This window comes from Dasypus novemcinctus, chromosome 1 (assembly GCF_030445035.2).
Source record: "Dasypus novemcinctus isolate mDasNov1 chromosome 1, mDasNov1.1.hap2, whole genome shotgun sequence".
In the NCBI taxonomy this organism is placed as follows: Eukaryota; Metazoa; Chordata; class Mammalia; order Cingulata; family Dasypodidae; genus Dasypus; species Dasypus novemcinctus.
This window is the reverse complement of record NC_080673.1, coordinates 136469652-136494904: the sequence shown is the minus strand read 5'-3', so window position 1 is coordinate 136494904 and position 25253 is coordinate 136469652. Positions and strand designations below refer to the sequence as shown.

Genomic DNA, 25253 nt, shown 5'->3' with positions numbered 1-25253 from the left:
AGAGGAGGTCCCTTCCTATATGTCCCGTTTGTTGTTCCTATCTAGTTTTTTTTTTAATTTGAATAATTTTTTTTAACCCCAATATGAAAATATTTAAGGTTTTAAATTTTCAACAGATGACAGGTTTGGCCAAATCACAAAAATTTCATTAAATTAATTGTGTTTGGACATATAAAACTTTGCTGAACCAAAAGATATTTATTAAGAAAATATATTGCTTGGCTTTTTCTCTAATCAACGGCTTTTTAAAGCTTTTTTTTTTGAGGTACTGGAGCCAGGTATCAAATGTGAGACCTCTGTATGTGCTCACTGAGCCACATCAGCTCTTGTTTCTTTCTGTTTTTGGAGGCACCAGGACAGAAACCTGGACCTCCCATATGAGAAGCAGGTGTTCAGCAGCTTGAGCCCCATCCACTCCCTGAACCAATTCTAAAATTAGATCCTCTATGTTAATTTGCCTATCAACACTTAATGTCTACATTTTGAATTTGATTGTGATTTTCATATGCCAAGAAATGATCACTTTGTTGAAAGGTTCATTATCTGTTGATATTATGAGCATAAATGTTTTATGTATTTTTATATATACACATGCAAATGGATTAAATATCATATTTTCTAATCTCCTAAATCCTTCTAAAATGTAATCTGTTGGATGAATTAATATATATAAGTTATTCTCAGAACTTTTAACATAAAAAGTATATATTTGTACTTTGAAGTATGCTATCTGAAGCATAAAATTTTGTTGTTTTATTATTAAATACATTAAATTTTTGTGCTTATTATTGAATATAAATGTATTATTAATATTGACATTTATATCACTTACTGTTTTTTAATACTACCTAATGAGACACTGTGTTAGTAATATAATTCATAACAATATTGGTTCACCAATTGTAACAAATGTATGATACTAATGTAAAATTTAATAATAGGGAAAACTTGTGTGTGTGAGGGAGGGTTAATGGGAACTCTGTACTTTCTGTGAATTTTTCTGTAGACCTACAACTGCTCTAAAAAGTAAATCCATTTAAAAAATAAAAGAGAAAAGAATAGAAAAAGAAAAAATCAACAGTAAATAGCACTATAGCAGATGCTACTTGTGATTCCTGGTATTTATTGCATTTCCTTATTGCAGACATGTTCACAGGCAGTGGATAGCAAAGTGATCCATGGAGGGCTGAATCAGACCCAAAGAAAATTAACTGGACAATGTGTATCTTCAGACCTCTTAGCAAAACTTTTCTCCAAATAATGCATTTCTCTTTTCTAGGAAAGTTTAATGTTATCGGTACTCTTCTTCCTCTCTAAAAATCTATTCTATATGAAATGAGATGTGATAAGATGTGTACATTGTGGAGTTTAATAATGCTGTCCTCCAATTTTTCATATTAGTAGATGGCTGCCTCCTCTAACCCATTTGCTTATGTTAGACTTGGGCCTTCTTGAATTCCACCTGCTACTGTCCTTGCAAGTATTCAGAACTATTATGAGAGACTTTTTAAAGCTTATCCCTATCAAATTTTGAAATCGGTTTCAAAGACCTTGAAAAGGTATTTGTATTTAGTTTCAGAAAACAAGAAGAGGAAGTTTCTCGTAGCTCCAGTGAACAAAGATATAAAATTTCTTACATTTCAGAGTCAATAAAGGATCTATTTAATGTTGAAAAACATCCTTCAACTACCCTGGATTATTACAAAATACTAAAGGAGCCTTGAGACCCAATAAATAAACTGTTGTTCGTTTGTTTGTTTTTTTATCACATAAAAACCTCTTACAGTATATTTGCAAATTTTGATGTCAAAAAAGCATTAAGTAAATCTATATCATAGCCATTTTAAGTTGGAGTAATTTTAAAGTCTAGTTTAGCTTTATACATACTGATAGCTGAAAAATCTATATTGCATAAAATGAAAATATAATTTCAGAACACTAGGTTATAAATTTTAAATATATAAGTGATTGATGTTTCTGAGGAAAATATTTCGACATTTTTTAAAAACAGTAATTGTGAAACATTTGCCTGTTGAGAAACCTTGTACTGACTGGTAACAGACATTAGCTTAAACTATATTTATCTGATTTACTAGAATTGCTTAGTTCAAAATATTTGAATTTTAAACATATTAAGCCTTTTGTATTTGTTGTTAAAATTTAATATTTTAAAAATCACATTATTAAAATAAATAACTAAAGACATGGTACGAACTTTCATTTAACAGGATTTTTTGTACTGATATCACTTTCTCAGAATATGGCTTTGGTAACAAACCAAAATTAAAAGACCAAGGGATGTATAGGAGACCAAGGTGTGGTAGTTACAGAGACAATAATAAGGTACATACGAATAAAATAGAATAGCTCATACCTCTTTCAAAATCCTTTAAGAAATAATTAATTTCTAAAAATTTGAAGAACACATCACTGGAGTCGTTCTCAGATTTAATTACGTAAGCGTATACAGATGGATTTTATATGTGCCTTAATCTCAATAAAAGTGCTTTTAAAAAATTTACATGTATTGCAGTGAAAATGTCATATAGTCAACCTATTTTAGAAAATGAAATCAAAGTATTCATCAATGGCAAATGCATTTACCTTGTTTTAATACATTTTTGGGGAGAGTCTGAAGAAGTTCACAAAAAGCAGACTTAGAATTGTATACTTGCCTACATCTGGTTCTCATATTCTCATACGCAGATTTTCTTAAAACTCAGCCTGCCAGTGGACCTTGCAAGAATATTCCTTTAAACTAAATATAAATACTGAGAATGTAGAAGACAATAGGCTTTAATATTATTTTTACTTTATAATCCTAATAATTAGTAGAGCAGAATGCCTCAGTACAACTTTAAATATGAAAAATAATCCTAAATCCATATGATAGGAAATCTGGACCTAAGAATTCCCAAATATTTCCCTTTATGGCAAAAAGTTCTTACTATTATTTTCCATTCGTCATTGTCTAATTTTTTTAATAGTTAAATTTAGTATTATTTAAAATATGGACACTTTAAGGACAGAGTTGATAAATCACTTACGAGATGCCTGTCTTGAAAAACTGGAGATCCAGATTTTGTTTCTGCTGCAATTGGTTAGTAGAAGTTTCTGAATGAGTTCTTTCACTTGACCAAAACTAATTTGTCTTATGAGTTAGGACGGCAAAAGATGAAGCCTATTGAGATGTGTGACCCTTAGGATTAAGCTGTGCAGTCTGTTGTTGTTTTAAGCTTAAAAGACTTAAGGGCAAGTTTTTTGTAGTTGATTGTGATCATATTCAGAATGAAACAAAGGGCCAATGGAAATCTACTAACCTTAGAATCTGGAATTACTGCTAACACATAATTATATTTAGAAAATGAAGGTCATGTACTTTCACTTTAAGTGCTTCCAATTTCAACAGTAAAAGCCAAACAAAATACAGATGCTATTTCCTGGCTCCAAAGCTCCTGTTAGAAACCTCCAACTGAAAGGTCATTTATCTGGACCTTTAAAACTGTATGGGCAAGTTACACAGGCACAAGCCCTTTCCCTGTGTGGGAGCAAAGGGAAAACGCAGTCCAGCCAAGAAAAGTTGGAGCACATCCTGCCCCTTAAATGATGTCTATCCCAGCCAGATGCAGTATTTATTGCCTTTGTTAACCAGCTGGTAATAGTCGTGACTGTGATCATATTATCTGCTTCAAAATAGAAAGAATTGGTTTGAGTTGCTCCTGTCATTTTCCATTTGACCAAAATCTTATTTATGATATGATTCCCTTTTGTCTCCAGCTTTTGAATTATGCTGCTGGCAAATGGCAAAGATTTTCAAATCTGCAAGTTTATCAATTTGATTAATAATGAAATTCGAATTTGAATATGAAACGCTCATCCAACAAAATATGAAGATATATTATTAAATCATCATTATCTGTGAACTTCAGTGGGAAGATCTTGATTAAGACATTTTTCTTATAGTCTGCTTCAGAGAAAGAAGCCAGGAAATCAATTTGAATGTCATGCTGCTACAGAACTAACAGGAATGCAAAACAACTGAAGGCAATTACGTATCTTTAGAGATTAGTTTGAAAAACAGGGAAAACGAATTCCTAGTTTGCCTTGCCACATGCTTTATGTCAGAAGATGAGCCTCAGGCTTGCACATCTTCCCGCCCTATCCCTTGCAGGAGACTGAAGATTTATGTTCTAGAAAAATTGCAATATAAAGATTAAGGACTTCAGGTCATTAGGCATAACTGATGGAAAAGATGAAAACGGGAATTAAGTGAATTAAGACTTTCAGTTAATTTGACCTAGGGATGCAGCCCACGTAGTTGGCCTCATGGAAAAGAACCAGGGAAATAACCAACTTGACTTCACTCTCCACTCTCCCTTAGATCTCCTGCCAAATAGAAACCAGAGCACCCAGGATCTGTTGATGTTTTCCATACCTATCAGCCTCTCAGCACAGAGAACAGGATGGTAGAGAGAGTGATCTGGAGGTATAAGTTAAAGATATTCAGCATAGACATAGAACCCATTTAACATTTTCCAGAGGGTTCACTTTCCCAAATCTTAATTATTATTAATCTATAAACCATTGTCAATTTGATTGGACAACCACAATATTTAAAATATTTTCCTATAGGGATATTTATAAAAACAAATGTTCTCTAGGAATAGATTTTACAAACTTGCAGAACCTATGAGTGTATAATGCTTGTGTATATATGTATAAACATGTGCGTACGTATCTGTGACTATATACTCACAGCTTTTAGAGACACAAATTGAAATAAATGAAAAGACATGTTTTATTCTAATGATGAGTTATACATGGCATGAGACTATGAGTTTTTGAGGGAAGGTTATCATATCAGTGAAATTCATCACACAGTCACACACTCCCTCGGTCATGAAAAGATTGGACCTAAGGGCAGGATGTCTCAATTGTATGCATCTCCTAAATGCACTAGCTTTGGAAATATGGGTTATGGAATATCTTTAAGGTGTGGGGAACTTTGATGTTTTCCCTATTGTCCAGGAGTCTCAAATGGATGCCCTGGCTTCTGGCACTTTGGATCAAACATTGGAACGTCAGAGGCTTAATGTGAGTGCCATGAGATGCATTCAGAAAATGAAAACCTGACTGAGTTTTAGGTGTTGGAGGGGGTTAAGAGTGAAACTAAGAAGTATATGATCTCTTGATAACCCAATTCTTACTGAAGGATGTTACGTAGATGATAACAGTTCTGATTATGAAAGACCATGACAGTTGATTATATTAATGCTAGCAAATATTCTCTCTCCACCTTGTCTCTAAAAAGAGTACTTTCCTGACTATTGGAGATTGAATCATGTCTTCTATAGATGGGTTTACAAAACCATTTGTAAATAGGAACTTTGAAGATGCTGTTGGTTAATGGTTGTCCAACCTGATTGAGGTGGGCCTTAATCCAAAGCTGAAGCTCTTATAAGCAAAGGAAATTGGACACTCAGAGAAAAGCCACAAAGAGGACAGAATTTTAAAGTGAAGGGAACCTGGAAGAGAAAGGAGATGATATCGCCATGTGCCTTGCCATCTGACAGAAAAGCCAAAGACCAAGGGTCACCTATAGCCAGGTTTAATAAGTCACAGTACTCTGGGAGAAAGTATCACCTTGTTGATGTCTTGAATTTAGATTTCTAGCCTTAAAACTGTGAGCCAATAAATTCTTGTTGTTTAACCACCCCATTGTACGGTATTTGTTTTAGCAGCCAGGGAATTAAGACACTGTCCCAATGACTTTGGGCTTAGCCATGATATCTTTGCTTTGGCCAATGAAATATGAGCAGAGGTGAGAACATGCCAATGATGTTTTAAGAGAAATCACACTTTATACTCAATCTCTTGTTCTTTCCTTTACCTTGAGAATGATCAGGTTCCTGGAAGGGATTGCTCCTTCAGGCTGTGTCCCAGAATTAAAAATACATCTATTAGAGTCATAGCCTGTCTAAAGCCTGAAGTCATGTGGCAACCGACAAGTAATATGAGCATGTTTTTGTAGGTAATGAGAGATTTGGGATTGCTTCTTATTTCAGCAAAGCAAATAAATACAATCACTTTTCACAGACCTTTCTTAAAATAATTGCTAAGTTGGAGACTAATGTAAATGTAGTGCTTTCCCTATGAGTAGTTCTTCTAAACTATGTATAATAAATCTTTTTATTTTTACAGATAGCTCTGGTCTTGAGATTCAGATATTTGAACAAAAGTACTGAATAATTTAGTTAAAATTAATGTTCAACAGTATCAGTCATTGACATTAATAGAAAAATAATATTTTAATTGGTAGAAGAGAAAGAAATTTCTTTTTGAAACTCATATATAACAAAGGTGTACAGATGTGCCTGGGTAGTCATTCACTCTTTCATTCATCAAATATTTATGAGTACCTACTATGTAGAAGTTTCTGTTTTATTTGCCTGCTTTATATCAGTAAATAAAATATAAATCCCTATCTTCATGAGCTTAACTTCCATTGGATTGGAGAGAGCTAGATAATAAATATGCTATCCTAGACCACTAGGATAGTTAGAGTATGCTAGACTTGTCCATCTTAATGTAACCATTTCTCTCGTTAAAATTTGACGTGTATTTCATGGAGAGATAAATCTCGTCTCTGCAAATACCCAGTTTCCCCATTGGATTAAATATTACAGTGTCATAAATTACTTTAAAACATAGTAGTTTAATTCAACTCTTAAGTAACTGATAGACTTGAAAATGCTAGCATGCTTTCTTTTATTACATTAGTATTGGTATTTTAAAGTATTTTAGGATTTGGACCAAAGAACTTAGAGTACTTCATGAAATACATTTTTTCTCACAATTAGTTATAGGTTTCTTTTGTGACCTGGCTTCATAATTTGAAAAAGGTCAACTTTATTCTTCTATTTTGAAAAAGATAAATTCCAAATTAAGCCTTCTTGCAGAAAGTGAAGAAAAATCAGGAAGGTAATTACAAGTACAGATTTTATTCTAAATACAATTGAAAATAACATTTTCAATTTTCTTCTCTACCAAACTAAAATGAGGGAAAACACTTAAAAATGATGAAAAGAAACTTTATCTCAGAAATGTTAAGAAAGGAAACACGTCTTATATTTCAGTTCGGACATTCAGTGTACACCCTTTCATTTGCTGCTCATAATGCATATTAAATCTTTCATTCAGGGCTACTGTAAAGTAATTCTTCCAGTCTCCTGTAATCCCTGTTACAAAGAAGGAAAACAAAAAACAAAAAAATAAACATTAATCTTGTCCTCAAGGCAGAATCATGAGGTTTTCTAATATCCATCCCTTTTGGTAATCACTAATCAGCAAATTTTCTTTTCTAACTCTTCTCCCTTATGTTTCTTTACTTAATTTCTCTTCTCCAATTTCCCCCTTAAATGTTGAGCTGCCAGAATGTGACCCATGTTTTACCCACTGCCAAGGTGTTAAATAGCATTTTCACTTTTCCCTTCAATCCCAATATCTAATTCTTTATTTATATTCATGTTCTCTTCACATACATTGTCTCCTCTCTCCATCTGCTGCCACTGTCATTTAGCATTTCCTCCTCAGCATTTCCGTGCTTAGTTATTATAAGAGTCAAATATTTCACTCCCTTTTCATTTCCAATGCACACAATACTCTCCTGGCAGAAGGAAGTAACCCTCCTTTTTAAATTAATCATTGGTTCATCCTCTCCCAATCTCTGGGAGTTCTAACCTTTCATGCTGAAATAACTCAAAAAGCAGAAGATAGAAATGTATACCCTGAGATTTGGGAAGGGTCTGAAAGAATAGCAGTAAGCAGCCTTCTGCAAGTATGATAAAGATTTTTAAGTCCAATAGTTTATCTTAAAATGCAGATAATGAGAATTAACTTCTTTTTTACGGGTTCCCTGACTTAGCCTAGTAGCGGGTCATCATTCCTATTGTTTTAAAATTCTTTCACTGATAATTTGGTTCAAACAGCAAAATTTTCTCTATTCTGTTTCTGCTTCCTCACTTACCAGGAAAGGAGGATGCCCCCAATATTGTGTATATCCTACATGCTTTTGAATTTATAAACTGACTCCTCATCAGGCCATACCTCCTCCTAAATAGAATTTCACCTCACTGTATTTTGATATTTTTGTTAAACAGTGCTATATTTTAATTCCTGCTTTGCTACTTACTCTTGAAAACTGTCACTTGGCAAGAAAAAGTTGACCAATTACTCTAAGTTTGTTTCTGCATCTCAAAATGAAGTAGTAATCGTACTTTCTCCTGAGTTTCTGGTTAAAATATAAAGAGACAGTAACATGCAATGTACTTGGCACATCACCAAGGCACATAGTTAGGCTTAATATGTGGGAGCTATTATGGTAGAGTATGGGATTAGTGCTGGTGCTGCAGTAGCTTCTGGTCGTTCTTAATATTATATTCTGCATATACCAAGTAATCAACAAATAATAGCAATTAATAGTCCTAGTAATAATAGTGATTTATGCCTCTGGGTACTGGTAACTCAATAAAGAGGGTACCCAGGAGGTCATCAGAACTAAAATAAAACATAAGCTGAATAGACCTCATTAACAGACCATGAAGAGACCTCAAGAGGGTTTTTGTTTATAACCATTTCAACTTGTAACTTCCTATAGCAATGGAGGGAAGCCTCATGACATTCTCACCCTTTCTCATGAAAGGAGACACTTTGTGGTTCATGGCCTCTTCTGGTAGTGTTGTGTAATTGGTAGCTGGATTGTTCTTCATTTCTTGGAATGAAGTATGATGTACAATCTTCTCCACAAGCTCCTCTGATGGCTTCCTTCCCAGGAATTGCATCACTTTTTTTATCTCTTTTCTGATATCCTAGAGAGAGAAAAATGTTTCGAAAGCTAAGTTGCTAAAATTGCTAAAATTGAGTGAATTGCTGGCTGGAATGATCTTAAAAAGAGAGATTAGTTCCCTGTTTTTCACTGATAATGGAATTAGACTTTCAATTAAGCAAAACAATAGACAACAGAGGAAATCCTCTTCTTGGGAAAGTGATATTTTTTAACCTCTCTAAGCATCATTATTCTCATCCGTGAAATGGATATAAAAGATACACTGGATTGTTAGAAGAATTTAAATAAGATAATGTGTATAAAGGGCTTATTATTACAGTCCTTGATACAAAGTTTGTGCTCAATAAATGTTACCTGTGAATATGAGCATAAATTTTCAAAGACTTTTGTCCTCTGTGAAAGATCAAGTTTGGGGGATGAGAATATGCAGACATCTTTCTTTTTTTCCTCCTAATTTGTTGGTGTAAGTGATGGGAAGCAAAGGAATCAGAAAGACTAAGAAAATGTATGAAAAGTCAGATATTGAACATGGAATATCAGATGTCTGTGCCCTGTAACTATAGTAATCTTGGCCTCCATATACCCAAGTATCCTGCCAAACCACCCAATACATCTACTTAAAGTACATACTGTTATGTTTATTTGAGCATACAGTTCCTCTATATAAAATGCTGTTTTCAAACTTTTCTGTATAGCAAATTCTACCTTGCCTATAAATTTCAATTTAAGTATCATTTTCTTGGGAATGATTTCCTTGACTTTTCCAATTTAAGTTAAATGACCCTTTTCTCATTCCCATAAGTTCCCACGCAAATCTGTTTTACCATATATATATCTTGTAATATTTATTTTACTCATCTATCCTCATAAAATTGTATCTTTGCATGTATTCTTAATATGTCTTGTTTCCTTTCTTCTTGATACATCATAGAAACAATAAAAATATATTAAGCACTTTATTGATTTAAATGTAGGGGAAAATTGAATGTGGCCATTATTGACCAATTTAGGGAATAAGAGAAAGAGATTTTACAATTTGAAGGGAAGGGAGAGTGGATTACCTAACAAATTTTCTTGGTGTTCATTTTAAATTTACTAAGTATGTTCAATATTCTATTTATGGAACATTTACATAGCATAAAAAACTATACATCTTGTCTGTTTCTCTTATTCAAACTTATTCTAGTGTTGAACTCTAAAGAGAAATAATTTCATTTGTAAAGTAGTAGTTACAACCTTATTTTAAATATTTTCTTATAAAGACAATTCTGGAGTGACTTCAACACCATGATGGATTTTAATAGCTATGCAAAGATGTGAATAAATATGGAGATTATTTGCTTTCTTGGCATAATAAAAGATGGGGGAAATGTAAGTGGCTCAAGCAGTTGAACATCACCACCCACAAACAATGAGCAGACAATCAGCAGACATTGAGCAAAAATAGCAGGCAGATAACAGGAAAAAACAACAAACAGACCACGAGCAAAAAACAATCAGGAGACAATGAGCAAAGAAAAAAAAAAGGCAGGGAGCAGATATGGCTCAAGTAATTGAGCACCCACCTCCCTTGTGGGAGCTCCAGGTTAGGTTCCTGGTGCCTCCTAAAGAAAAAACAAACGGATATCAAGCAGACAAGGAGTAAAAAACAACAAGCAGATAATGAGCAAAAACAATGAGCAAAAACAAACAATGAGCAAACAGAGGAGGGAGCCATCTGTGGGGAAATTGAAAAAAGATGGGAATATTTTTAAAAATTAGTAAAGTTCTGTATATGTGTGGCTTTGAAAAATGAGTCTAACACTCATTACTTACTACGCAGCTATGGAAAAGAATATTCACAGTACTTTGTGTTCTCTCATTTACAAGTTTCTGTCTGTTTCTTTCTCACTCTCCACTCCCATACCCCCCCACATACACAAAATATTGCTATGCCAAAATTGGAATAATCATTTTTTTTCCTTTACTTTATAGTTTTTAAACTTATATATGTGTCCCAAGGTGGCACATAGTTTAGTTTTACCAAAAAAGTATGTATATATGTTTCTAATATTTCTCTAATCAAAACTATATTTTCAAAATTCAACCATACTTGTATGTAATGTTCAAAGTTTATTCCTTTTTATGACAAAATTGCAGTAAGACCATTATTGCATTCATGCTTGGATATAATTATATTTGGATTGCTTCCCATGTGTACAGTTATGGAAAGTGCTGATATGGACATTGTTGTACTTAAAACCTACTGCACACAAGTGAGAGTTTCTCTAGAGTAGAGTGGAATTTCTGGGTAATAAGTTATGGGCATGTTTACCCATGTTATATAATGAGAAATTGTTCCATAATGACATCGTTTTAAACTCCTACCACAGTGCAATACATCCTCCTCATCCACACACTGACAAATATTTGTAATTGTCAGACTTTTAATTTTTGCCAGTCTGGTGGGTGTGAAAATCTTTTCACAATGATTTTTATTTTGAATTGCCCAGATTACTAATTAAGTTAGAGAAAATTAGATATGAGGAAAACTCAAGGCCATCATTCGTTTGCATGTTGCTATTCCAATATTATATCTACTCTCTTTTTCTGTAACTTTGATTTGATATAAGTAGGACATTATTACTCTATCCTGAATGCCCATTACTCTCTTTTTCACGTAATTCTACTTACCTCTCTGTGCTATGATCTGTGGAATTCCCTTGCCTCCATTTTATACTTCATTAATTTGCTATTTAGCTGTATCTTATCCATTGTTTGTTTCATCTCTTGATTTTCTAAATTTATTTTTTGTAGTTTTAAAAATTATATTTGGCTATTTTTTAAAGTCCTCTCTGTGAGGCCAGTTGACTCTTCTTGTCCATTTGATTACTTTTATTGTTTGTTTATCTGTGCTTTGTTTTGTTTCATGAACTTAGGTTCTTTCAACTTCTATTTTTGGAATTTTTTTGAAATCTGCATTTAAAATGCACTCATTCACAGATGATTTTTATTTACTAGCTTCAAGTCTGTGATAAAGTATCAGGATTATCATGATCTTTCCCTTTAAAGTTTTGGTGGTAGCAGCCATCATTTATTTAAAGGCATTTTTTTTTATGCAGAGGGTTGACAAATGTCAACATTTTAGAAATTCAGTTGCTAATGTGTTTCCATGTTCTCACCTCTTTCATATCTTCATAGAAAAGAAATAGCACATGAGGGTTCTCTCTCTTTTCCCACCAAGAACGTGTATGTTTATACCAGGAACCATAAGGAACTTAAATCAGAGAGAAAAACAATGTAAGGGCATAGTATCATCTCTATACAGCTTGTAAACAAGTGTCCAAACAACAAAACAGCAAATAAAAATAAATTAGTGATCATTAGATGAGAACTAGTAGCTTAGCCTCACATCTTAAGCAAATTTCTCCCCAGCCAGAGAGAAGTATGTTTCATAATTCATATACAGAAACACATGCTCAGGTTTCATCATTATAATGTTACTTATGATAACAGAGAAAAGTAAGGATAGTTACTCTCCCACGTATTTGACATCATCTGACCTTGGTGTAAAAGCATCTCTGATGATGTATGATTTGGATCATTTCACAACCTTGGAACTGTAAGATTTTACCCTAATAAATCTACATTGTAAACGCCAACACATTTATGGTATATTGCATTGGCAGCTTTAGCAAAGTAGAACAATGATCAAACGGTGTTTCTTATCATCTCTACCCTTATCTTCTTTGCTCCGTACATAGGTGTTTCACCCAATAAAAAGGTGACAAATAATGATGTTTGAGTCAAAGTATTCTATTTTGCATTGAGCCACTATATACCTCTTCCGTACTTTGGTTTTACTAGGCAATTTTCCTTTACAGAAAAAGTTAGATAATGGTAAATATAATGACCTTACTCAATCCTTTCATAGAGGCACAACATTCTTTCTCTCTTCCCTACAATGTAGGTCACTTATCTTAGGATATGTTTTATTCATGATATAAAACTTCCACAAATATTTCCCCAAAATGTAATAAAAAATAAAAAGCACAAAGATATTGCTTTTATTTTGCCAATATTATGTTTATGGATACAAAAATGACATTAACATTATTTTTCTATACAATTATTAGTTAACATTAAACTGGTCTTTAGTGAAATTATACTCTTCTTCACTCTTTCTTCCTTAAATCTAAACACTCAGTTATTTTAGTCTGGTGTTAAATGTAATGGCAAAATTTCCCAGAATTTCTGTTAAAGTACTCTTTGAACTGGTCCAATAAATCTGGTTGAAACATTCAGATTCCATCCTGAGTAGAAATAGCAAGAGTTTCAGAAATATTCAGACTTCTTTGTGAATTGTGACCCATATTAATAAAAAGAGACAGGAGATAGAATTAGGGAGAAAAAGTTCTGCTTCCAACCCCCAAACAAACTTTTATATATTTATTTGTAGCTGGACTGAATGAGCAAATTCTTCAAATTTCCATTCTCATCTGGAAACCCTATGCTGGCTATAATCTTCAAGATGCTCTAGAATTTCTGTGCTTTGACTAAAGATCTGGGAAGATAAAAGACAACAGAAATCTGTGATCTGAGATGTTATTTGTTTTATATCACTTACCTTGAAAGAGTTCAGAAAAAAGTTGTTCTTACCTTGTCCATCCATGAATTTCTCCACAAACTCTGGAAAAGTTCCAGGATTTGGATGACCAGATGCCATTTGAAAGAAATAATAATAAGAAACAGCCACATCCTTGGCATTCCGGCAAAGATAGATCATCTAATAGGACAAAATTATATATTAAATAGCCTCATATTTTAAAAAATAGTCTCTTAGAGCTTTAAAAAGAAAGCATTTGTGTTTTCCAGCTGTAAATGTTATATATATTCATTGTAGAAAAGGTATAAGATAGTTAAAAGTATAAAGAATAAAATTTATTCAATAACCTGAAGTGACAACAGATATTGAAGTAATATCTAATGTTAGTTATCACTTTTTATTTTTATGCAATTTTCATATATAACTCATTTTTTTAAACTTATTTATTTATTTTACTTTTTAAATTGAAGTATATCATTCATACATGAACACGCACAAACAAATGCATAGTAAAGATTGTGAACTTATAAAACAGACATATGTAACATCACACAGGAGTCTCATTCATTACCCTTCTACCAACATTTCGCCTTGTTGTTGAAACATTTATAATAACTCATTTTTCTCTCTCAAATCCCCTTGATATAAATTGAACCTGTTATATTACAATTATCCCCAATATATAAATGAAGAAACTAAACTGAGCCTGAATGGGAGTTAATGATATGGTAAATCATTCCACAACAAAAATGCAGTTTTCTCGTCTCTTTCCTACATCATGATAATATGTACAAAAATAATGATAGTAATAATAAAGAGTCCCATTGTTTCATCATTTGTGATGTTGGATAAAAGACATGTTTCTGAGGGTTTATTTAAATGTACATTTGGGAAATGGACTTGGCCCAGTGGTTAGGGTGTCCGGCTACCACATAGGAGGTCCGCGGTTCAAACCCCAGGCCTCCTTGACCCGTGTGGAGCTGGCCCACGCACAGTGCTGATGTGCGCAAGGAGTGCCGCACCATGCAGGGGTGTCCCCCGCGTAGGGGAGCCCCACGTGCAAGGAGTGCCCCACGTGCAAGGAGTGCACCCGTAAGGAGAGCCGCCCAGCACAAAAGAAAGTACAGCCTGCCCAGGAATGGCGCTGCCCACACTTCCCGTGCTGCTGACGACAGACAACAGAAGTGGACAAAGAAACAAGACGCAGCAAATAGAAACAGAGAACAGACAATGGGAGGAGGGGGGGAATTAAAAATAAATAAATCTTTAAAATAAATAAATAAATAAAATAAATGTGCATTTACCTCATTGAAAATATAATATCCACTCTCACATTGTTGAATTTCTATTTTACAGTGGAAACAATTAACTAGAAACCAGGACTAAGAAGTACTGTAATCTTTTGCAAAACACTGATTATTTTAACCTTTCTCTCCACTAAACAAATAAGTTGGTTAAACCACTACAGTTTTCTCTATGTCAAATATACAATACTCCAGAGTGGCAATGCTTTAATATGTGTTTATCAATTGTAGCAAATGTACCACACTAATGAATGGTGTTGTTAATGTGGGAAAGTGGGGGAGAGTAAGAAAATGGGGCATCTGGGAACCCCCTATATTATTTATGTAACATTTATGTAATCTAAAATTTCTTTAAAATTAATTAATTAATTTAAAATGTTAGCAACAACAACGACAAAAGTGAAATCCAGTATAATTGTGATCTTCCTCCTTTGCTCTCAGGCACCTAAATAATGCCATCCAGGAGGCCCACCTGTGAAATTCCATGTTCACGGAGTGGAAGACTAAATATAGTTAAATTGTCAATTCTACCCAAAGTGACTTACAAAGTCAACATAATCCAAATCAAAATTCTAAAAATCTTCCTTGCAGAAATGGAAAAGCCAAGAATCAAAGATGAATTGTATGGTGTGTGCATAAAACTGCTTTTTTAAAATTAATTTGTATGGAACAGTAAGGGGCTCTAAATAGCCAAAGATACCTTGAAAAAGAAGAACAAAATTGGAGGACTCACACTTCTGGATCTTAAAACTTACTACAAAGCCACAATAATCAAAATAGCATGATAGTGACACACAGACAGGCATATTGACCAATTGGGATCAAACTGAGAGTTCAGAAATAAACCATCTCACATTTATGGGCAATCAATTTTTGAAAAGGGTCAAAGACTTCTCATTCAAGAAAGAATAGGGTTTTTTTTTTTTTAACAAAGGACGCTGGGAAAACTGTATCTTCATTTGCAATAGAATTGAGGACCCCCATCTCACACCATAGGTAAACATCAATTTAAAATGGATAAAAAACAATTTGGGAATTCTTCAGAAAGTTAATATAGAATTACCATGTGACCCAGCTATTCCACTTCTACATATATACCCAAGAGAATTGAAAGCAGGACTCAAAAAGACATTTGTACACCAATGTTCAGGTGGAAGTATCCCAAGTGTCGATCAACTGATAAATGGATAAACAAATGTGGTATATACACCCAATGGAATATTATTCAGCCATTAAAAAAATGAAGTTCTGATACATGTGACAACATGGATGAACATTAAAGACCTCATGGTGTGAGAGATAAGCCAGACACAAAAGGACAAATATTGTATGATCTTACTCATTTGAAATGACTAGAATAAGCAAACTCTTAGAGTCAGATCTAGAATATAGCTTACCAGGGGATAAGGTGGGAATAGGGAATAGGAAATTAAGGTTTAAAATGTACAGAGTTCTATTTGGAAATATGGATATATTTTGGTAATGGATGGTCATGATGATAACTGTCATGATGATAGCTCAACATTGTTAACATAATTAACAGCACTAAAATATATTCCTGAGTGTTGTTAAAAGGGGAAATACTAGGTCATGTTATGGTAGTAGAATAAAATTTTTAAAAAATATCTATGGAAACTACACAGTGAACCAAGGAAGCATAGTTAATAATACAATTTTAAAATATGCTTTCATCAGTTGAAACAAATACATCACACCAATGTAACATGTTAATAATAAGGTGGCGTATGGGAATCCTATGTTTTATGCATGATTTTTATGTAAACGCACAATTTCTCTGATAAAAAAAGAATTTTATTTTCTTTGTAAAGCTATCATTAAACATTGAATATTCCCAATCATCTACAACAGCTCTCCCAAGTGTTTTGCGTATGTTATCTTACTGGAACTCTTTGCCACATATCAATGAGCTTGTTTCAATATTTTCACCTTGTTCCTTTCTTCATGTTATTTTCTTTCTTTTCTGTTTTCTGTATCTCAAAATACTATTTATATGTTAAAACCTGGCTCTAGGTTCTTCATCAAGCTTTTAAAACTTTCCTCCTAGAGGAAAAAAATTGCGATCATCTTTCTTTCCCCTAAATTTCAATTGGTTTATCTTATCTCTTTTTTGACAAATCATATTTTATATTCGACATATTTCACTACACATGCTCTTTCCTTTCCTGCTTTTAAGGAGGACCTAACTCCTTCCTGAAATTCTCCTTGCCCTGCAGCTCTCTCAAGTCAAAAGTTCGGGTTTACCTATAATTCACTAGGTATTATAATCCTTCTTAAATATCCTTCACTGGAAAGACTCCTGTTCCTATGATACGTAACTATTCCTTATCTCTGTCAACAGGTACCATTCCCTGCCCCATGGTAACTCCAATGCTTTAATCTGATTTGAACATATTGAGATTTAAATAGCTGCCTCATAGTATTACTCTTCATGCCAAAGTCTTGTCACCATTTTATTTGCTTTCAGTATCTATGCGTATGAACTCTCTGATTCTCTAACTTCTTGTTTATATTGATCATTACCTCTATTTTACCTCAGCCAACAACTTTTCAGTTCCTGAAAACTGGCATCACTCTAAAGATCTACCATTCAAAACACACTTTTACCAATATCCTCAATCCATCTTCTTGTCTTCCAATGAATCACCCTGGCAATATTCCAAACATGAATCCATTCAACTGTCTCCTACCCTCTGATGACCTTTAAGACGATATGCATTTTTTAAAGACAGACCTTTATAAATGTATAGTACCCATTTTATTTCAAGAAAGAAAGTGTTAAAATCAAACCCACAATCCACTCTCCAAAGGATAAAATTGACCTGGTCATATATCTTGAAAAAAAGTTAATGACATGCCTCCTGGCAGATACCTAAGTGGCATTTACTAGTGAGAGAGTCCTTATTTACAGAATACTTTTTGCAAGATGTTTATGGCCTATCTTGGATTGCTTATCATAAAATAAAAACTGGAATCTTTTAATTTGGGCCCGTGGGTTTTTAGAATATATGCCATGTAATTCCAGAGCTCAAGATGCAGAAGTTTCATAATAGATTTCTTTTTTTAGTTAGTGATGATTTTATATAGTACTTTAAGATCGTATATTTAATATGCATCATAGTATGTCTTAATGCAACTAGAAAACTCTTGGGGCACAGCATCATAATTAACAGACTTCATGGTTTTGCTTTAGGTTTGGTGTTACATGTATTATTCCTTTTAAAAAGCAAAACACATCATGTTGTTTATTGGCTTACCATATCTATAAACCTCATTACTATCAAAATAGAGTACAAACTTTTTAACTTGTTTTCAATGTCTTTTTTAATCAATCATTGCAGTCCACCTTCCAGACAAACTGAACTAGTTTTCATCTCCATTATGAAGTTGCCTCTGGTATTGCACAGACTAACTCCCATGCATCCTCCAGATATCAACCTAAATGATGCTTATTTCTAGATGACTTCTCTGCCCCTCCCTCCTTTTCTGGGTTAGAGGTTTTCTCTTACTTAACCTATGTCAACTTCTTCATTGTTTACTTGGCCTTTTCCTCCATGATCTATATACCCATAAGGACAAGATTACATGTATATTGTTAATTGTTATATCCCTGGCACATGATATGTATTGAATAAGTAATTATTATATGCATTAACAAAAATCATTATAGCTACGTGTATCCATATCTCATCTTCTTTACTGTGGTATAAGCTGTTTAAGGTAAAATTCTAATACGGTTTATCCTAGCCTGGTTCATTTGCATGCATCACAGCATCACAAAATATTTTGCAAAAAGAGTGCATTCAATACACTCAGTTATGACAACAAATACAAAAGTAGCTATCATTTATTGAGTTCTTACACTTCACTAGGCACTATTTCATTTACACCTTATAGAAAAAATGTTATGAGGAAAATATTATCATTATCCTTCTTTTACAGATGAGGAAATGGAGGCTCAGAGAATTTAACTCATCTGTTTAAAATCATATCTGGTAAATGGCAGAGTTAGTAATGCATTTCAGACTCTGACTATACTGACTATAATTCACATTTTTAAAATGCCTGTAGATTCAAGGAAAGAATACATAAGCACGTATAAGACACAATTAGAATAATACATGACTTGATCATTTTAAAATTTCTTAGAGTTGGATGAAGTTCTAGGAATGTTTGACTCTAGTTACCTTGCAGTTCTTTTCCCAAAATGAGTTTGGAAGTTGCTCAGAGGGCAGATGAGTCTTCACTATCCTAGGGGATAACATCTCATTTAATTGCTTTACTCCTGATTAACAACAACAACAAAAATGAGTGTTAGACAACTTAACAATTATAAAGAAATTTTATATTGTGTTCATAATAAAATAAATTTTAAAATACAGATAGAAGAAATTTCAGAAAAACAAACTGAGAACAATTAAAATTTTACCTCCTGGGATAAACCTGTTGACATTAGCATTTTGATAAACAGCCTTCCATATATATGCATGTGCCCACACTCACAGACACAGCTACCATAATGCAGATGGGATTTTTGATACCTTTTTATTGCTTTTTTCCCTCAATATACAATATTCAAACTACAATACAATAAATCATCCTAAAACTTTTAAAGATTTCATATGTTATTATACCACATTTAACTAATCAATATATGTTATTTCCAATGTTTCACAATTTTTTAAAAATCTCTAATGATTAACCTTTTTCATGTATTCTTAAAAATTTATGGATATTTTCCCAGTGTTTAAAGCACCACGAGGTTCAGTTCATAGAGAGATTAATGTGTGCTTATTACTCAACTTCACTGAAGACATAAAGGAGTTGCTCTTATTCACACTATTACAGACATGTTATACAATAAAACCTGTCAAGATTTAAATTTAACTTTGCCTTATTTTCTATGTAGAAGACATAATTCTAATTACCACCCTTGCTGAAAATGTCTTTCTTATACTATCTATATCTACACCTTAAAACGCATGCACAAAACTTCTGAAATCAACTTGAGAACATCTAGTCGACAAAGATGGCAACATTAAATGATCCAAGGTGCCATTTTCCCAGAGAATCTTTGAACAACTAATAAAAACTGGCAAAGCATTCTTCCTCAAAACTCGAAAACACAGTTAAAAGTTGCAGTAACTGAGCAAGAGATGAATCAAGAAAACAGCTTTAAAAATGGTAGGAGAAGCTCATGGTACCTTTGTTGGCCTCTCTTCCAATCCTTTTTCAGCACAATGTGAAAAAGTCTTCATTCTCATTGTGGGAACATGGTCCCATTCCAGAGGAATGTAATCCATATATACCTATTAGGGTGCCTGTATGTATGTGTCAATCTATTGAGTGGCAGCCAGAAAGAAAGAAAGAAGAAACATTTCTCTTTTTCACCCTGCCAGAACTTAACTTGACAAGCTGAGGCAGCTTGCAAAGCAGTTTGGTGGGAAAAATACACCAAATATAAGATATGGACTATGGTCAGCAGTAATATTCTGATGATGTTATTTCATCATTTGCAACAAATGTTCCACAAAAATGCAAGGTGTTGATGGTGGGGCAATGGATGGAAATTCTGTATGGTATGCATGATTGTTTTGTAAACTCATAACTTCTCTAATTAAAAAAAACACACAATTAAGTCAAAGTGGCCTGTAGCAAAGGATTGTCTTATTTAAGAAATACACTACAGCATCCAAGAAGTAAGGAGAAGTCTTTTTCATTGGGAATAGAGAGGACATTGGAATTCCTAATTGGCAGGGTAATTACTAAGGCCATGGGTGAGAACAGCCTATCACAAGACTCAAGCTCAGAAAAGATGGAGAGGACCCTGAAATTCACCTTTGCCTTAGGCTGATCATCTTGATAGGAGGGCTAAACTCTCAAGGAAAGCACCAGCCAAGGCAGAGCCAATTCGCAAATACTGTGAAAAGTGGTGTGTTTTGTGGGGGGGTATTTTGCATTGTTTTATTTCTTTTTGTTAGTTTCTAGCATACTACATTCTTATGGAGCATACATCAGAGGGAAAAAATTCCAGAGTTAACAATTTAAAATATTAAAGTGTACAGTGTGCAACAAAATATTACATGGGAAAATAAAACAGGATATAATGACCCATCTAAAGGATCAAGATAAAAACCCAGAAAATATCAATGAAGAAGATATGATTTGGACATACCAGTTGAATCTTCAAAATAAAAATCTCAGATGTGCTCAGGGGTATAAAGGAAAACCCAGAGAAAAAGAACGCTAAAAGATATCAGGAAAATAATGAAGGGGCAGGAAGAGAAATGATAAAGAGTAGACATTTGAAAAAGGAATCCAACAGAAAAATTGGAGTTGAAGATCAAATAACTGAAATGAAAAATTTCCTAGAAGATTTCAGCAGCAGAATAGAGGTGGCAGAAAAAAGAAAAATTGAAATAGAGGACAGACAATTGAAAGGCTCCAGGCTGAAGAGCAGAAAGAAAAAAGAATGAAAAAAGGGGAACAGAACCTAAGAGATCTTTGGGACATCAGCAAACATGTCAATATATACATTATATGTGTTCCAAAATGAGAAGTAAGAAACAAAGGGGAAGAAGGAATACTAAAAGAAATAATGGGCAGAACATTTCCTAATATAACCAAAAAAAATTAATAAGAATATTCAAGAATCAAACTCAAGAGATAAGTAACATTATCAAATGCCAAAGTCAAGGAGGGAATTTCAAAAGCTGCAAGTGAAAAGCAAAATGCTATTTACAAGGGACTACCAACATGATTAAGTGGACATTTCTTATCAGAAACCATAGACACGAGAAGACAATAGGATGAAATATTTAAAGTTCTGAGAGGAAATAATAACCAAGTAGAATTTATTATCCAGCAAACTATCTTTCAAAAACGTAAGTAGCAAAGCTTCAATATGTGTTCCTCAATTGTAACAAATGTATCACTCTAATGAAAGATGTTGTTAATGGGGAAAAGTGTGGGAGGAGAGGGGTTGGGGTAAATGGGAATCCTGCTATGTTTTTGGAGTAACATTTATGTAATCTAAAGCTTCTTTAGAAATACAATAAATATTTTTTTAAATGAAGGAAAGATTAAGACATTCCCAGATAAAGAAAAACTGAGGGAGCTCATCACCACAAGGAATGCCCTATAAGAAGTGATAAAAGGAATCCTTTAGACTGAAAGAAAGAACACTAGAAAGTGAATGGAAGCAGCACATAAAAGAGACCTCTGAGAAAGATAACCATATAGATAATTATAAATATCAGTATTATAGAATTCTATTTTTTGGTATACAACTCCATCTTTTACTTTTCACAGATTCTAACATTCAAATGCATACAAAGTAATGATAAACCTGTGAATTAAGACACGCGATGTATAAAGATATAATTTGTAACTAGTACAACAAATAGGTGGAGTATAGAGAAGTTTAGGAAGAGTGCAGGCATATTACATTGAAGTCAAGTTGATATCAAATCACAAATGGTTGTTAATAGATTTAGTATGTTAATATAAGCCTCATGACAACCACAAAGAAAATATATGAAATAAATATGCAAAACAATGAGAAAGGACTCATAGTTATGCAACACAAAATATCAAATAAATATGAAAATAGGCATAAACAGAAAAATTGAGGAGCAAAAAAGATAAAAGACTTTCAAATACCATGTAACAAAATAGAAGAAAAGTCATTCATTATCAATATTGGCTTTAAATGTAAATGGATTAAACTCGTCAGGCAAAAAGCAGAGATTGGCATAATGCAGACAAAGCTATGGTGCAACTACTACAGGAAAGCTCACATGAAATAGAAGTAATACAAAATAGTAAAAAACTAAACACATTACCCCTAAGAATAGGAAAAATACACCATCATTGTACAACATTGTACTGGAAGTTCTAGCCTGAGAAATTAGGCAAGAAAAATAAATAAAAAAATCTAAGTTGGATTGAAATAAGTAAAAGTATTTGCAGATGACAAGATCCTACAAATAGAAATTTCGGAAAAAGCCACACCAAAGCTACTCAAACTAATAAATAAATACAGCAAAGTGGCAGGGTGCAAAATAAGTGTGCCAAAATCATTAGTGTTTCTCTAATAAACAGTCTGAGAGAAAATCAAGAAAATAATTCATTTTCTATAACAACTAAAAGAATCAAATATCAATGAATAAATTTAACCAAGCATCTAAGGAACTTATACATGGGAAACTACAAAACATTGCTAAAAGAAATTAAAGAATTCCTAAATAAATTTATGGGTATGCCATATTCATGGATTACAAGACTAAGCATTGTTAATAAGATATTAATTCTACCCAAAGCAATCCACAGACTCAATGCTATCTTAATCATAAATCTAACAGTCTTTTTTGAAAATTGGCAAAGCACATCATCAATTTTTTATGGAAACTTGAGGCACACCAAACAGCTAAATCCATCTTGAAAAGGAAAATGAAGTCAGAGATTTACATTTGCTAATTTTAAAATTTATTACAAAGCTAGTGTTCAAAACAGCATGGTACTTGCATAAGCACAGATAACTGAATTGAATTGAGAGCCCATAAATTATCTCTATCACCTATAGCTGATTATTTTTGATGGACCCCTCATCTCACACCATTTATAAAAATTAACTCAAAATGTATCAAAGTCCTAAATATAAGAACCAAAACCATAGAACTCCTAGAAAAAATGTAGATAAGGATCTTCAGGACCTTGTGCAAGGCAATAGTTTCTTCAATTTTACACACAAAGCATGAACAACAAAATAACACATATATGACAGGACTTGCTCAAAATTAAAAACTTTATGCATCAAAGGATTTTTATCATAAAAATAAAAAGATAACACATAAAATGAGAGAACATATTTGGAAACCACATATCTGGTAAATGTTTAATATCCAGAATTTATTTAAAAATCCTATGACTCAACAACAAAAAGATAAACAACCCTATTTATAAATGGGTAAAAGGCTTGATATTTCTCCAAATGTGGCCAACAAGCAACATCACTAGCCATTAGAGAGGCCACTCAAGCCACAAAGAAATGCCATTTCACACCCAATAGAAAAGATAATATTAAAGAAAATAAATGTAATAACAAGTATGAAGAGGATGTGGAGAAATAGGAACACTCATTCATTGTTGGTGAAAATGTAAATTGTGCAACTTCTGTGGAAACAGTTTGGTGGTTCCTTAAAAATTAAGTACAGAATTGTCATACAACCTGACAATAATACTTTTAAGTATGTACCCAAAAGAATCCAAAGCAAGGATTCAAACAGATAATTGTACACAGATCTTCACATCAGCATTATACATAATTGTCAAAACATGGAAGTAAGTCAAGTGTTCATCAGCAGATAAATGGAGAAACAAAATGTGATACATATACATAAAGGAATATTATTCAACATTAGAAAGGACTGAAGTACAAAAAGAACATGGTTGTTGTTGATAACTGGTTAGTTGTACATCTTTAAAAATATTATTTCATGAACTAGAAAAAAATGTACAACACTATTACAATGTATTAATAATAGGGTAGAATATGGGGAAAATGTACCTAATGCAGACTATGGTTTATTAAAATTAATATCTTAATATTCTTTCATAAATTGTAATGAAGGTGCCACTCCAATGTTAAGTATAAATGATAGAAGAGTATACTGTGCATGGGGTGTTTCTTTTTGGAGTAATGAATATGATCTAAAATTGTGGTGAAGAATGCACAATTCTGTCATTTTGCCGAGAGTCATTGATTATACTCTTTGGACAGATTGTATGGTGTGTGAATATGTCTCAACAAAAGTGCTTTAAAATTATGTGAGTAAGAAAAAATAATTGTAGTTTTGGCACTGAGGAGAGATTATAGAGAGAATATAGGGGTCAGGAATAAACAAAAGAATTTATCAGTAAATTTCTCCAAATTCCAAATGTTAACATCTAGTTGAATCAGTAATTTTTTACAGGATTCCAATAATATTTATTATGTAGTGGAATACTTGATATATTTCAGTCATTTTTCTAAGTGTATCACATATGCTAACTCTGCACCAATTATAAATTATGTGACCTTAGGCAAGTTACTTCATCACTTTGTAGAATACTTTGTGACTCTGTTTCCATATATGTCCTTCCCTGTTTGTGAGGATTAAAAAATAATGGCTACCAAACAAACAAATGAAAAAGAATGAAGTACTGCTGCTTATGACAAAATGGATTAACAATGAAGACACCATACTGAGTGGTATAAGCCAGACACAACAGGACAAATACTGTATGATCTCACTGATATGAAAATAATTAGGCTAAGCAAATTCATAAAGTCAGAAACTAGAACACAGATTACCAGTGTCTGAGTAGAGATAGGGAATGACAAATTAATGTTTAATTTGTACAGAGTTTCTGTTCGGGGTGATGGAAAATTTTGACAATGGATGGTGGTGATGGTAGCACATCATTGTGAATGTAACCAACACCACTGAATTGTATATCT

The 25253-nt window shown here is 33.0% G+C and overlaps 2 protein-coding genes across 4 annotated transcripts in view; both read right to left on the bottom strand.

The window, feature by feature from the left end:
• The window catches only part of LOC101434017 (sulfotransferase 1 family member D1), a 56129-nt gene extending 52509 nt beyond the window's left edge, over positions 1-3620 (bottom strand). Inside the window, exon 1 of the mRNA XM_004477554.5 lies at positions 3048-3620. The gene's annotated coding sequence lies outside the window, so the exon portion shown is untranslated. The remainder of the gene's footprint in view (positions 1-3047) is intronic.
• Positions 3621-6751: 3131 nt separating this feature from the next.
• LOC101433001 (sulfotransferase 1E1) overlaps positions 6752-25253 on the bottom strand; it is a 40787-nt gene continuing 22285 nt past the window's right edge. For all 3 annotated transcript variants that reach the window (XM_004477550.5, XM_004477549.5, XM_004477551.5), the window contains exons 4-8: positions 18940-19037; positions 13484-13610; positions 12007-12101; positions 8687-8867; positions 6752-7238 (exon numbers count right to left, since the gene is read on the bottom strand). In XM_004477550.5, the coding sequence (XP_004477607.1) occupies positions 7126-7238; positions 8687-8867; positions 12007-12101; positions 13484-13610; positions 18940-19037 (614 nt within the window). In that variant the 3' untranslated portion in view covers positions 6752-7125. The remainder of the gene's footprint in view (positions 7239-8686; positions 8868-12006; positions 12102-13483; positions 13611-18939; positions 19038-25253) is intronic.